Source organism: Lotus japonicus, chromosome 6 (genome assembly GCF_012489685.1).
Source record: "Lotus japonicus ecotype B-129 chromosome 6, LjGifu_v1.2".
NCBI lineage: Eukaryota > Viridiplantae > Streptophyta > Magnoliopsida > Fabales > Fabaceae > Lotus > Lotus japonicus.
In genome coordinates this window covers 58,242,360-58,258,510 of record NC_080046.1, presented here as the reverse complement: position 1 = coordinate 58,258,510, position 16,151 = coordinate 58,242,360, and the positions used below count along the sequence as shown (strand labels likewise).

The window sequence follows — 16,151 nt, the reverse complement described above, 5'->3', positions numbered from 1 at the left end:
AGGATAACAACACCTCCATGGCCACGGAGACCCTCCTTATGGGCAGCTCCTCTAGTGGGACACAGGATAAGAGTCATGAGGACTCTTCTTTCACCTTTCCAAGCGTTGGTTTACCGGCGGGAGGAGATGAGAATGGAGGTGGTGGGGGAGCTACCAAGCCTATGCAATCTGCCATGTTTTCCGACACAAACCCGCGCAAGCGTGCAGTTGGGACTTCCTACAATGGTGCTTCTCATATGAGTAGTGGTTCTGGGGTGTCTCCCCCTTTAAAGAGACAAAACAACATTTCTGGATTGGGAATGGCGGAGTCTGTTGATCAGCTCCGCCCACCTCAATGAGGATCTTATCTTGGAACTGTCGGGGGCTTGGGAACCCACGTGCAGTTCGAGCCTTGCGAAGGCTCATCCGTTCAAAAGATCCTGACGTGGTCTTCGCCATGGAGACTCGTCGTTCAGATAGTGAGATGGCATCTTTGCGTGGTTTTGGTGGCTTTGGGAACATCTTTCCAGTGTCTTGCACAGGTTCTGGCCGTTCAAGAGCTGGTGGCTTGTGTTTATGGTGGGGAGAAGGAACTGAAATTACGGTAGTTCATTCTTCACTTAACCATATTTTATTTATGATTAAACACCATGACTCTAATATTCTTATGCAGGTTCTGGCAGTTTATGGGTGGCCTGATGACCAGAATAAATGGCGCACTTGGCGAATGATAAATGATTATAAGCCGGCTGATATCGTCCCTTGGCTATGTATTGGCGATTTTAATGATATCCTGAGTCCTATGGACAAAATTGGAGGTAACCCAGTGAATGTGTCTCACATTCACTTGGCTTTAGACACTATTTCTGAGTGTGGTCTCCGAGATGTTGACTATTCTGGGTACCGTTATACTTGGTCTAATAAGAGGAAGTCTCCTGACACAATTGAGGAGAGGTTGGATTTTGCACTTCTTAATGACAGCTGGTTAGAGTTGTGGCCTGTGAATAATGTTTCTCATCTACCTCGGTACCGTTCTGATCACAACCCCATTCTGTTCGCTTGTGGTACTCGTAGGTCATCTGTTTTTAGGTCGAGGGTCCACATGTTCAGATTTGAGGAATTATGGCTCCAAAGCGGGGCGGAGTGTGCAGAGGTGATAGCGGAGACCTGGAACCGTACTGGCCCGGATATTGTTTCTAAATTATCCGAGGTTGGAAGTTCTCTTGACAGCTGGGGACGTGAGAAATACGGAGATGTGGCCAAACAGGTTTCGGATTTGAAGTCCAGACTTCAGGTTCTGCAGGGTCAAAACCAGTCCACACCGGTTGTTGATGAAACAGCTGAGATTGAGAGCAAACTTGATGTTCTCCTTGAACAGGAGGAGGTGGTTTGGTGCCAGCGATCACGAGCCAATTGGCTCCATCATGGTGATAGGAATACACATTTTTTCCACACAAAGGCCACGCAGCGACGCAAAAGAAATACGATTGAGGAGCTGAAGGATGACAGGGGGAGCAAAGTGGAGGAGGATAAGGATATTTACCGGGTTCTAGCAGGTTACTTTACGAACCTCTTCACTTCCAATGGTCCTGTCGACATTGAGTCAGTCACATCGCTAGTGTCAGGAAGAATCTCACCACATCACTACCAGATCTTGTCCACTCCTTTTACTAAAGAGGATGTGGAAGAGGCCCTGTTCCAAATGCACCCAACTAAAGCACCGGGGTGTGATGGTTTGCCTGCTTTGTTTTACCAAAAATTTTGGCATATTATCGGCGACGATGTTTCACATTTCTGCCTGCAGGTCCTTCATGGAGACATCTCACCAGGTATTATCAATAAAACTCTTCTTGTTTTAATACCTAAGGTAAAGAAACCTATGCATGCAAATCAATTTAGGCCCATAAGTCTATGTAATGTGATTTTTAAAATTATTACTAAGACCTTGGCGAATAGGCTAAAAATAATTTTGCCTGATCTTATTTGCGAGTCTCAAACTGCCTTTGTTCCTGATCGTCTGATCACGGATAATGCCTTGGTGGCGTTTGAGTGTTTTCACTATATGAAGAAAAAGATAAGTGGTCGTAATGTCGTAATGGCTTTAAAATTAGATATGTCAAAAGCGTACGATAGAGTGGAATGGCCTTTTTTGGCGAGTGTATTACAGCAGATGGGGTTCCCTGCTTCATGGGTGAGCCTCATCATGACTTGTGTGTCCACTGTGGACTTTTCTATTATGTTAAATGGTGCACCTCAGGAACCTTTTCAACCTCATCGAGGTCTTCGACAAGGGGATCCCCTATCTCCTTATCTTTTTATTCTGTGTGGTGAGGTGTTTTCTGCACTGATCAATAAGGCTGTATTAGCGTCTTCCCTTCATGGTATAAAAATTGCTAGAACTGCCCCTGTAATTTCCCATTTGTTGTTTGCAGATGACAGTGTCATTTTTGCCCGTGCTACAGTACAGGAGGCTCTGTCCATTAAGGCAATTCTTGCCAGTTACGAACAAGCTTCGGGTCAAGTCATTAACCTTGATAAATCGATGCTCTCTTGTAGCCGAAATGTGCCAGATGATTGTTTTCATGAGCTTAGACAGCTGTTGACTGTAAAGGCGGTGGAGAGCTATGACAAATACCTGGGGCTTCCTACCATCATTGGTAAGTCGAAGACTCAGATTTTTTATTTTGTCAAGGAGCGTGTTTGGAAGAAGCTTAAGGGCTGGAAAGAGAGGTCACTCTCTAGAGCAGGGAGAGAGGTGCTTGTAAAAGCGGTGGCACAGGCGATTCCGTCCTATGTCATGTCTTGTTTTTTACTCCCTGATGGGTTATGTAACCAGATTGAGGGAATGATTAGCCAGTTCTATTGGGGCGGGGATGTAACGAGACGTGGCATGCATTGTCTTAGTTGGACGGATTTGTGCAAGGCCAAGGATAATGGCGGACTTGGGTTCAGAGATTTTAAAATGTTTAATTCTGCTTTAGTAGCCAAAAATTGGTGGCGTATCAAATCCAATCCTGAATCACTTATGGGGAAGGTTTATAGAGCGGTTTATTTCCCGCGAGGCACGATCCGTGGGGCTAAACGTGGCTATCGCCCGAGTTATGCTTGGTCTAGTATTATGCGATCTGGTGAGATCTTTGCAACTGGGGGTATGTGGAATATTGGTAATGGCAAAAGTGTTAAGGCTTGGTCAGACAAGTGGGTTCCAGGGACGGATACACTGGTGTATAGTGTGGAGCTTGCTCAACATTTTGGAGTCACTCTTGTGTCTGACCTTATGCTGCCGGGCTTGCTGGCATGGAATAGGGAGCTTATCAATTTTATTTGTTGTCTGCCGACGGCGCAAGCGATTATGGCAATTCCTTTGCCTCTTGTCCCTCATGATGATGTTCTGTATTGGCCCTTCTCTTCAGATGGTCATTACTCGACCAAGTCAGGTTACCAATTCCTACGCCACGGCGCTGAAGCTGTTGTTGCGTCCTCTTCCCAGGTTCCCTCTCTTCCGCGTGCGAATTGGAGGAAGCTTTGGAAAGCTGATGCGCTCCCTCGATGCCGTGAGACGGGGTGGCGGGCGTGCCTTAAGGTCCTTCCGGTGCGAGCCTACCTTCATGCGCGCGGTTTGGTCACGGACCCGACGTGCCCGCGTTGTTTGGTAGCTCCGGAGACTGTCCAACATGCGTTGCTCTTTTGCCCGATGGTGCAGCCAATTTGGTTTGCCAGCTCTCTTGGTTTCCGCCTAGCTCATGAGTGCACGAGTTTGTTTCTGATTTTATGCAGGTTGCAGACATGTCCAGCCTTGGAGCTTTTCTCACCTTGCTGTATGCGATTTGGATGGCCAGAAATGAGCTATGTTTCAAGGAGAAGGCTTCAACATTGGAGCAGATTTTGACCCATGCAGCTTCACTCACACCGCTGCCACCTTTGGAGGGTCCTATGGTTCCGCAAGTTCACCGTCCCAACACTTGGTCCCGTCCACATCCGGGCACGTTCAAGATCAATTTTGATGCGGCGATGGCTCCTACCGGCGACGCAGGCTTCGGTCTTGTTGCTAGGAATTCTCGTGGGGAAGTGTTGGCAGCAGCGTGCTCCTCGCATGGTCCAGCAGCATCTTCTTTGTTAGCGGAGGGGCTCTCTTTCCGTTGGGCGCTCGGTTTGGCTATGGATCTTGGTTTCCGGCGCGTCGTGTTCGAGACCGACTGTCTCCTTCTTTATGAGGCGTGGAAGCGCCGGGGTGGTTGCTCTATTTTAGACTCTTTGATATTAGACTGTCGTCGTTTGTCTTCTGGTTTTGATGCTTTTGATTTCAGTTTTATTCGCCGTACTGGCAATAGTGTCGCTGATGCTTTAGCTAAGCGTTCTTTTATTTTTGGTGTTTGGGTTTGGATTGGGGAGATCCCTCAAGACTTTTATGGCTTAGTCCAATCTGATGTAATGGCCTCTGAGCCCTCTGTTTCTTCGTAATTGAATGAATCATTTTTCAAAAAAAATAAATAAATATGAATGGTATATAAGTACTTGCTCACATGATTTTTTTACATAGATTATATTTTAGTTTTAATATGCAGGTAAGAAAGGTATGTTTTAGGTAACATGATTTTAGATTTTTTAGTTGATTTTGGACCTCTATTATTATTTATTAAAGCCCAAATAACTTATTGCAACAAAAAATAGAGCAAGGGCTAGATAGAGTGGGTATCTCCAGGCTTGAAAGTAGAGAAGTGTTGAAGGTTGAAAAATGATTCATGAACCCTCAAATAGTAGTTAGTTTCTTTGGACAACGTAGTTTCTCATGGTTTAAGATCACTATAAGTTATATGCATGTAAAAACATAGGGAATTTGTGGCTTTCTCATAACCGCATTAGTATGCTTTTGACTTTTTTTTTGTATAATTCAATGATTTGTGACTATTAAAAATCGTCACAAACACATGTGTCGTGTATTTTCCGATGTACCAAAAAAAAACATGTGTCGTGTGTTTCACGCTTCTTAAGGTACCCTTGAATTAAGAAGGCAAAATAAAATACTTGATTAAATTATATATTGAGGATAAAAAAGGAAAAAATACTCTAAGCTGCAAGTTCTATTTTAATTCAATTGAATCACAAGGTGTTATACTCATTTTTGTGGCGGTCGGTTCTAGATCGCCAGAAAAGTGGAAAGCTTGATAAATAACATTAAAGAGTAAATATATTTTCACACCTCATTTTTGAGGTGTGGGGAGGTGGAGGAAGAGAGAGATAGGAAAAAAGGAGAGAGAAAGTAAAGATGTGATAGGTGATTTGATTGATAGAAAAAAGAGAAATAGATAAAAATAAAGGTGGAAAAGAAGTGGAGAGGTGTGTATATATCATTACTCTAACATTAAAACACATTTTTGTAGCGGTTTAAAAACGCCACACACATAGGTATCGTAAGTGTCTAATCCTAGACACAATAATTCACCATAAGACTTGCAAATATTTTTATTTTGACCAAATAAACATCTAAATTTATAATGAACTTCTATGTCGAAACTTCAATCCTTATAGCTAAATATTTTTGGGGAAATATTTGTTTTTCATCACACCTATACTTATTGATTGCTATAATTGCTCACTTTGTGGTGTGTTAGTTACTTTGCTCATGTGGAGATTGATGTTAAAATCCCCACAGCAGGGTTCTACCAAGCAGTCAAGCTGTGTTTGATTTTGTCAAATCTTTTACTTGAATAATTTCTGAAATTTAAGGATAAACGGGGATTTGGATCCCCTCATGTGGCTATCTCACATGTCCATGTCATAAGAATGATCTCAACCATTAATTAGTAAGGACCGATAAAGTTGAATTTAATTCTTTTTATACGAATAATTTTTTATTCACACCTCAAATATGAGGTAGAAAGATGTGGAGGAGGAGAGATAGAAAAAAAAATAAAGAGAAAGTAAAAATGTGATTGATGATTTTGATTGATAGAAAAAAAATGATAAGAAAATAAAGGTGAAAAAAATGTGTGATATGTGTTGTATCATAACTTCTTGTACGGGAAAGTGAACACGAGAAAATTATTATTGAAAATGGATGCATTGGAGTAGCATGCACGCCTAAATAGACAGAGCAAATTAAGCCACATGAAGTTGTACAAATGGCGAGTCGTTGTCGTTTTCTTTGGCCGGTAGCATAACAAAAAAATGTTTTAAATTGTTTTAAAAATGCATGGCACAAAACTAGCATATGTACGTAATTGTATTAAGAGTGATAACGATATATATCAACTACCGTGTCGAATGGTATTCTATATATTCTGAAATATTCAAAACACAATTTCCAAATTTAATTTTAACACTTGCAAAAAGGGAAACGAAACCCAATCATGTTGACTCGGTAGGGTGGTATATTTGTGCGTTTATGTTTACATTGAAGTTGATCAAAATGCAAGTCCACTCTAGTTTTTTAGATAAGCCAAATTTTATTGAATGAAGTACAAGGGGTACTTCAATCCAATACAGGAAATATAAATTTATCATAAGAATTTTTTAAAAGCACATTTAAAATTACAACTGTTTAGAAATATGCGCAAATAGAAATGCAGAAACATCATTTGTCTTTTCATCTCACCAATGGGAATATACCTAAATTAAGCAAATAATATAGTGTTCCAATAACAGGGGATTTAGCTAGGTAAAACTGTAGAAGGAAACATGAAAATCTCATGAAGGTCAAAGATCTCTTTTTACACCCGTTGGGGCTTTTGTGTAAATTCCATAATCGATGAAATAGTTTTATAATTAATAATTTATTTCTATACAAAATTCTCTCAGTCGTAGAATTTAATGTAGTCTAATAAAGAGTTCATGTAGTTTAATAATAATATATTTTAAAAATTGGACTTAAAAATAATTTTATTCAGTCAACTGACTAATTAATTACATCTTCTATATAATTGTTTTATGTATAAAGAAAAGTTTAATAATTATATGAGTTCTCTAATTATATTATTATTTTTGAATATATCAATTTTGAAATACTTTTCTTTACTCCTCGTTAATATATGGAAATTGAGTTCAAAAAAATATATGGAAATTGATGAAGAGAGAACTCGCATGTTGACGTGTTTCATTTCTTTCTCTTTTTCATTGGCTTAAACTCTGAAACTCGTTACATGCGGACCAAACATTCAAGAGCATTCCTTGTACTTTCATTGGTAATGACTAAAAGTCAAAGACGATAAGTCCTAGAGAATCGAATATTTAATACCATTCAACGACCTAAAAAGTGTTACCATTAATCACAACGATTTTATGGGCTTATCATAAGATAATTTGTCTAAATGATTGGTCATTCTTTTTTGGTCCTTGTTTAGTCCTTATCTACATTCTTCAGGCCATATAATATAGGAGTAGTATGCATGTAACATTCAAACAGAATTACCTCCTATACAGTAGTACATGTTGTGAAGAAGAAGAAAAAATGACGCGTCTATTTGGTTAATTAATTATCCTAAAAGAAAGGCTTAAAAGCATTTGTTGCCCCTGATGTTTGAGGTTTGTGCAACTGACACCCCCCATCTATTTTCGTCCATGTTTGTACCCTTAATGATACTGAAAGGTGTAGTGAGTACCCCTCCGTCACATTGACGTTAAAAAATTAACGGAAGGGGCTGATGTGGGCAAGTGAGATTCGAACCCAGGCCATGCAAGTGTCAAAAACAACACTTAACCAACTGAACTAGATAGATAATTGTAATATCTAACAACACAATATTATTTATATTATCTACCCTCCTTTAAACCTATACACATCAATTCAGCAAACTACCCCATGAAGCTTCTCACCCCAAAATCCGAGTACCCCCATCTGATTCCGATTTCGAACAACAAAACCCTTGTTGGGTTTACGAGAATCAACACTGTTTCCTTCCCTTTAATCTATGGAAATCACAAAGCTGTACCATGTCATAACCTCATCCTTCATCATCACAAAACCTCTCATCCTTTAACCACAACTCCCCTGCATCCTGAAAACCTTCACCACCGAATTGAACCACCTTCTTCCATCGCCCAGAACCTCGCCAAAATAATCACCAACAGCCACCAAAACCACCAGAACAACAACCCAAAATCTCAGAAATCAGAAAACAGAAATCACCACAACCATTCCCAATCACCATAACCATTCTCCAACACTTGAATAAATTGAACCCAGAACCTCCAACCGCACAAACCCAACCATCCAGAGCCACACCAACCTTCGCCCCAGCGACTATCATAACCAACAACTGAAACCCCCATCGTCAGAACTCAAAAGCCTCCACCCTCCGTTCATTGCAAACCCGCCACCATCATGTGGGTTTACGAGAGAGAGAGAGAGAGAGAGACCAAATTGAGACCTGAAGGGGAGGAGGAGAGAAATTGAGCAATAGTACAAGGCGAGATCGTGGAGGCTCCACGACAGCGTGAAGATGACCCGACGAAGAATATGGTGGTCACGCGGCTCAGTATCTGGGTTTGTTGATGATTGGCAGGGATGAGGATTTCTTTGATCTTCCTTTTCTTTCTGGTTATGGGTCATGGGTTTGGGCTCTGATTTGAAGATGAAAATGGAGATTAGGAGAAGAAAGAGGTTTTTGGGATGATGGAGTTGTTGCTTTCGGTTATTGAGTGAAGGAGAAGGAGAGAATGTTGTATGTGGATCAGGATAAAGAAGAAGTTCATGGATGAAGATGAAGGGAACGAAAGGATGAGAATTATCTGGGTTCAAGTTCATTACATTTTGATGAATAAGTATGCTATAAATAAAACATTGGTCATAATTTCAACATTTGATTGAATAGCTTAACTGGTAAAGTCTGTGTTTTGCTAATTCAAGGTCATGGGTTCAAATCCTCCCACCTCCTTTTACCAAGTTCTGATTTTCTTTTAATGACGTGTCACGCCACGTAGGATGCTGACGTGGCATTTAACGGCCACGTCACCCTTTTTAAACGGCAGAATGACGGAGGGGCAAACGGTGCACATTTGTAAAACATGAAGGGTACAAACATGGACGAAAATAGATGGGGGGTGTCAGTTGCACAAACCTGAAACATCAGGGGCAACAAATGCTTTTAAGCCTAAAAGAAATAACGATTTCTTTTCAAAAATAAAAAGCTTTTTTTCTACATTGTCGGTAGATAAACTATAGAGTTGCCTCAAGGCAACCAATGATCATTAAAGACAAATCTCAAAAGTAAAAAGCAACATACCTCAAGAGTTGCCTCAAGGCAACCAATGATCATTAAAGACAAATCTCAAAAGTAAAAAGCAACATACCTCAAGACTGCACGAGTTGTTTTTTTAATTGAACTTATGTTTTTCGAGTGTACACTCACACAAAATTCAACCCAACTCAAATTTTATTGTTCATAATAATTCTACCCAACTCGAGTAAAATAGTCGACGTACACAATTGGCGCGTTGTACCCGCATTGAAGATTCAACATCAATGATAAAAGGTGGGACAAACACGTCCAAATACATTGTCCTTTTTCTCTATAAAACCGCACTAAACCACGTTCCAAAACCACACTCATCCGTTACAAATCACCAAATGGCACCATCAAAATCACTTTCTCTCCAACATTTTCTTCTTCCTCTGCATCTTCTTCTTCTTCATGGTGTCATTGCTGCTTCATCTGCACCAGCACCACCATCAGTGTACGACACATTCCTCAAGTGCCTAACACAGCACACAACCTCCACCACCAACCTTGTCTTCTCCCCCACCAACCCCTCCTTCTCCACCGTCCTCCAAAACTACATCCGCAACGCTCGTTTCAACACCTCCGCAACCAAAAAGCCGTTAATCATCGTTACCCCCCTGCAAGAATCTCACGTCCAAGCCGCCGTCATCTGCGCCAAAACCATTAAAGTCCAGCTCAAAATCCGCAGCGGCGGCCATGACTACGAGGGAATCTCGTACATCTCCAATGAGCCCTTCATCATCATCGACCTCTTCAACCTCCGCCGCGTCACGGTCGATATCGCGAAGGAAGTCGCGGTGGTTCAAGCCGGCGCGACGCTTGGGGAGCTTTACTACGGGATATGGCAGAAGAGTAAGGTTCATGGCTTCCCTGCTGGGGTTTGTCCCACTGTAGGTGTCGGTGGCCATATCAGCGGCGGAGGGTACGGTAACATGTTGAGAAAATATGGTCTATCTGTTGATAATGTGATTGATGCTCAGATTGTTGATGTCCAAGGTAGAATTCTCGATAGAAAATCAATGGGTGAAGATTTGTTCTGGGCTATTAGAGGTGGTGGTGGAGGTAGCTTTGGTGTGATTTTATCATACACGGTTAAACTGGTTAAGGTTCCTGAAATTGTTACTGTTTTTCGTGTGGAGAAGACTCTGGATCAGAATGCTACTGATCTTGTTCTTCAATGGCAGCAGGTTGCTCCAACAACTGATGACAGGCTATTCATGAGGCTGTTGTTGCAGCCAATTAGTTCCAAGGTTGTGAAGGGGACAAAAACTGGAAGAGCTACTGTTATTGCAATGTTTCTTGGAGGAGCCAATGAGGTTGTGTCAATTTTGGGGAAGGAGTTTCCTGTTCTTGGGTTGAAGAAGGAGAATTGCACTGAGTTGAGTTGGATTAATTCTGTTTTATGGTGGAATGATGATGAGAGTTTTGTAAAGGGTGCTAAGCCAGAGACCCTTTTGGATAGGAATGTGAATTCTGCTGATTTTCTCAAGAGGAAATCTGATTATGTGCAGAAACCAATTTCAAGAGATGGGTTGGAATCGATTTGGAAGAAGTTGATTGAATTAGGGAAAGTAGGATTTGTTTTCAATCCTTATGGTGGAAAAATGAATGAGATTCCATCTGATGCAACACCATTCCCTCACCGTACTGGAAATCTCTTCAAAATGCAGTATTCTGTGAACTGGCATGATCCATCTCCAGCTCTAGCACAAAACTACACAAACCAGGCTAAGATAATGTACAGTTACATGACCCCTTTTGTGTCCAAGACAAGGAGTGCTTATTTGAATTACAGAGATCTTGACATTGGGGTCAATAATTTTGATCAGAGAAGCTATCAAGAAGGGGAGGTTTATGGAACCAAGTACTTCGGTAACAATTTTGAGAGGCTAGTGAAGGTTAAAACTGCTGTGGATCCTGTTAACTTTTTCAGGAATGAGCAAAGTATTCCTGTACATCCTAGCAAGACAGTATAGAGAATCAAACATTGAAGCATGTTATTATAATTGAAAATTGATAATCATACTTTTTTGGTTTACTCTTAAATGAATGGTTATTCCTTATTACTCCCTCGGGCTAAAGTTCAAACTTATGTTTTGTCGCTAAATATAAGCTAAAGTTGTAAAAGTTAATATTTCTTTCCATACTTACCCTTGTATTTACTGGTTGTTTAATTCCTACATTTTGAAATTAAAACCTACTTTTATTCTCTTTTCTCCTCCTCCTACCCCCTTAAATAGGGGTAAATATGAAAGATTGTATCATTTTTAAAAAAACTAATACATCAATTAAGACTTTCTTAATAAGTGTGATTTTTACAACTTTATCTTATAATTAGGGACGGATGGAGTATTATAAGTCCATTGGTTTGATTATTATTATTATAGCATTGAAATTAAAAAATTACAGAAAAAAGACTAGTAAAGTGCATTTGTTCTTCTCTTTGATGTCCCTTTTTGGACTTTCAATGGAATCATATTTTTCAAAGAAGTGACATATAAGAGGATAAAGAAAATCAAGGGAAAAAACATATTTTTTACTCTAACGTTAATCTAGAGTATGTGTTTGGTAACTTAACGAGAGCTTGAGACCCATGAGTTTAGGAGAAAATCAATGGAATTATATGCATGCCCATTTGCATAGTTTAACACCAATCTTGCACAATAAAAAAAATAGAATTTCAAAGCAACACGTAAGGATAAGAGTAAGACCAAAATGACAATTAGTGCTTCAGTCATTGATAAAGGGAAAATCTACTATTTAATGATAACACTTTGAACACTACCACTAATTTAATTAATCTAGAACTTAAATTCAAGCGAAATATATACTAGTCACAGGCATGCTAACAAAGATAGTGACGAAACCTCTTTGGTTGCACTGGGAAAAAGTGGCACATTGTTAGATGAGCAGTGCTAATAAGGGGTGGTGGACTTTCAATTTGAGAGGCCAAAATGATATAGAAAAACGTATAATTTTTTGTTGTTGTCTTTTTTAGTTAAAGATGAAAGGGTTGTTCAAATGTGATTTTGGGTTCAAAATGATGAAGATGATGATGAAAGGTTTGTTTTGATTTTAGTTGAGTTGGGTGTCTAATTTAATTATTAGGTTATTTTGGGGGAAGGGGGGGATTTAATTTAGGTTAGTTTATTAGGTGATTTGATTTAGGGTTAATTTAGTTAATTAGTAATTTGAAATTGAGGATTAAGGTTTTTTTAATTAATTATTCAGTGTAATGTTCAAATGTGATTTTGGGTTCAAAATGATGAAGTTGGATGATGATGAAGACGATGATAAAAGGTTTGTTTTGAATTTAGTTGAGTAGGGTGTCTAATTTAATTATTAGGTTATTTGGGGGAGGGTGGGGGGGGGAGGATTTAATTTAGGTTAGTTTATTAGGTGATTTGATTTAGGGTTAATTTATTTAATTAGTAATCTGAAATTGAGGATTAATTTTTTTTTTGTAATTTTTTTTTAAATGAATACTTTTAAGTAAAATTAATTATTAAGTGTAAAATAAATATTAATTGAAATTCCACGTGGGAGTGCCACATAAACACTTATCAGACAAGTAAGCAAGTCACCTGAGTTCAATTAGAGCAATATTTCCTTAAACACATGGATAAAAAACAAAGTCTTTTTTTGGGTAGTCATGAAAATGGAAGCAAGAACAAACACATGGACGAATTGACCTTTTTGACATAATTAATGTAATTTTTTGCAAATTGTTTTAATAAATTTTGAATATTGGATAGAAGAGTATTTACACTTAAATACTCCTTCTTATCTTCCCATTACAAGGTGTGCATTTTGTGGGGGGTGGGGGGGATTTACGAGTACTTTGTAATGGTTTAAAGCGCTGCAAAATGAATCTCATGAAGAATGTAAAATTGTTGCATTAACATAAAAGGTCACCAGGATTCATTTGTCTTTTAGCTGTGGTTTGTTAACCGGCGGAGTAAATTAATGGATTTAAAAAATGTTTATGGAATTTTTAGACCACGAGAACTTATTTTGCTAAATTCCGAAAAAAAAAGCCACATCTTCGGTTAGGAGATGCACTTAACCCTTTAAACCTAATGTTAACTTCCTCAATCACATCTAACTAAAATCTAATTAGTATTAGGTTTAAAGGGTTTAGTGCTTGGACTTAACACTAAAATTACCGGCAAGTAACCCAAGTAAACTCTCCACAAATGACTTGACTTAACATCAAAGGATCCTCAACATATCTGATTCCAATTAGAAATTTACTTTAGTGCTTTAATTAGAACATTATGAGCTTATGGTAAACATAAATTTCAGAAACAAAGTTCAAACTAAATGTTAGACCTTAGGATGTCCGACCTATTCATACCACTATGGTTAATGGATCAATATAACAAAGGTGGAATGCTCTGCTCATGCCTGAAGAAATTGTGAGGATCAACTTGAGCCTTCACTCTTGCAAGTCTTTCAAAATTGCTTTTGAAATATTTCAAGCCCCAAGACTTTGCTTCTTCATAGCTTGTGTTACCTCGGTTCACTCCTCCTATATCAAGGTCTCTATAATTCAAAAATGCACCTCTAGGATTCTTTGAAACATAAGGTTTCATGTACTTATATAGCCTTCTTATCCACTCTAAATGCATTTCAGTTTCTTCATTTGAATCCCAATTCACCAAATACTGAATCCCATATAAACTCTCATTTAATTTCTATGTGGAAATGGAGTTTCTGACTCTGAAATCTCACTCATTCTCCCTCCAAACGGTGTAAGGAATAACAGTGGCAAATCCTCTTCAAGTAACATGTTCCACAACCCTTCCAAACCTTCACTAGGAATAGGTTCTGTTACATAGTCTGATTTTGCTTTGAAACTTCTAAGTGTTTGGTTTCTCTCAAGTAACACCTCCAAAACAAGCTAATGAGGAAGCAAAATGTTGGGGTTTGAAATATTTTAAAGGTAATTTTGAAAGGCTGGCAAGAGTAAAGGCACAAGTTGATCCTAACAATTTTTCAGGCATGAACAGAGCATTCCACCTTTGTCAGATTGATGTATTAACAACTCTTATAGAATTAGGAAAAATGTATTTTTTTGACATCAATGTTTTAAAAGCAATTCGTAAAATAAATTAATTGTTGAACTAGCTAATAAATATAAATGGTATATAAGTACTTGCTCACATAATTTTTTACATAGATGGTATTTTAGTTTTGAGGGTAAGAAAGGTATATGTTTTAAGATTTTATACTTGAGTTTGGACCCCTATTATTATTATTTATTAAAGCCCAAATAACTTATTGCAACAAAAAATAGAGCAAGGGTGGGGTCTCTCCTAGCTTGAAAGTAGAGAAGTGTTGAAGGTTCAAAAATGATTCATGAACCTCCAAATAGTAGCTAGTTTTTTTGGATAACGTAGTTTCTAATGGTTTAAAATCACTACAAATTATATGCATGTAAAAACATAGGGATTTTGTAGTTTTCTCACAACCGTATTAGTATGCTTTTGACCATTTTTATAACTCAGCTATTTGTGACTTTCTCATACATGAGGTGTCGTGTATTTATCACGCTTCTTAGGGTACCCTTGAATTAAGAAGGCAAAATGAAATACTTGATTAAATTATTGAGGATATAAAAGGGAAAAAGCTCTAAACCGTAAGTTCTATTTTAATTCAATTGAATCACTAAAGGTGTTAAAACATCCACTTTTGTGGCCGTCGGTTCTAGATTGTCACAAAAGTGGAAAACTTGATAAATAACATTAAAACACGTTTTGTAGTGATTTAAAAATGCCACAAACGTAGGTGTCACGTCTAATCTTATACAGTAACTCACCATAAGTCTACTTGCAAATATTTTTATTTTGACCAAATAAGCATATAAATTTATAATGAGCTTCTATGTCCAAAGTTCAATCCTTAATTATGGGCTAAGTACTTTTGGGGAAACATTTGTTCTTCATCATACCTATACTTATTGACTTCTATTGCTGCTCACTGTGTTGTGTTAGTTACTTTGCTCATGTGGAGATTGATGTTAAAATCCCCACCGCAGGGTTCTGCCAAGCAGTCAAGCTGTGTTTAATTTTGTCAAATCTTATACTTGAATAATTATCTCGGATAGTTACAGATAAAAAGATTTGTACTGACTCCAGAGTAAGGATCGACAAAGTTGAATTTTATTCTTCTTATACTGGAAAGTGAACACGAGAAAAATAGTATTGAAAATGGATGCATCGGAGTAGCATGCGAGGTGAAATAGACAGAGCAAATTAAGCCACAAGAAGTTGTCCAAATGGCGTGCAGAATAGTCGTTTTCTTTGGCCGGTAGCATGCATAACAAAAATGTTTTAATTTGTTAAATAATGCATGGCACAAAACTAGCCTAAGTAATTGTATTAAGAGTGATAATGATAGTATATATTAACTCCCGTGTCGAATGGGCGGTATTCTAAATATCTTGTATACCAGGGGCGTACCAAGGGAGGGGCTGGCAAGGGTCATCGCCCTCTCCCCCCAAGAATTTTGAGATGTTCACCGACTATATATATATATATATATATTTGTATTTGCAATCATAGTCCCCCCAATATAAAGTTTAGGAAATTGATTTCATGTTTTCTTTGTAGAGAGACTAACTTATATTGACTTTGAGAATGTCAATATATCTTTTTATCTATTCGCACGCATCACGCACGTAGCACACATACATTTATGTATATAAGTCGTGTCCCAGCGTCACCATGTGGAGATTGGTGTTAAAACCCCACCAAGCAGTCAAGCTGTGTTTAATTTTGTCAATACTTGAATAATTATCTTTGATAGTTGCCGAAACATATTTGACCTGGCTCCGGAGAAAAGATCGACAAAGTTGAATTTTATTATTCTTGTACTGGAAAGTGAACACGAGAAAAATAGTATTGAAAATGGATGCATCGGAGTAGCATGCACGGTGAAATAGTCAGAGCA

General features: G+C 38.5%; 1 protein-coding gene across 1 annotated transcript; it reads left to right on the top strand.

The window, feature by feature from the left end:
- Positions 1-9,511: 9,511 nt before the first annotated feature.
- LOC130724289 (berberine bridge enzyme-like 21) lies at positions 9,512-11,235 on the top strand. Its single transcript, XM_057575489.1, has one exon. The coding sequence runs from the start codon at positions 9,545-9,547 to the stop codon at positions 11,171-11,173; it is 1,629 nt and encodes a 542-aa protein (XP_057431472.1). The 5' UTR covers positions 9,512-9,544; the 3' UTR covers positions 11,174-11,235.
- Positions 11,236-16,151: the final 4,916 nt, after the last annotated feature.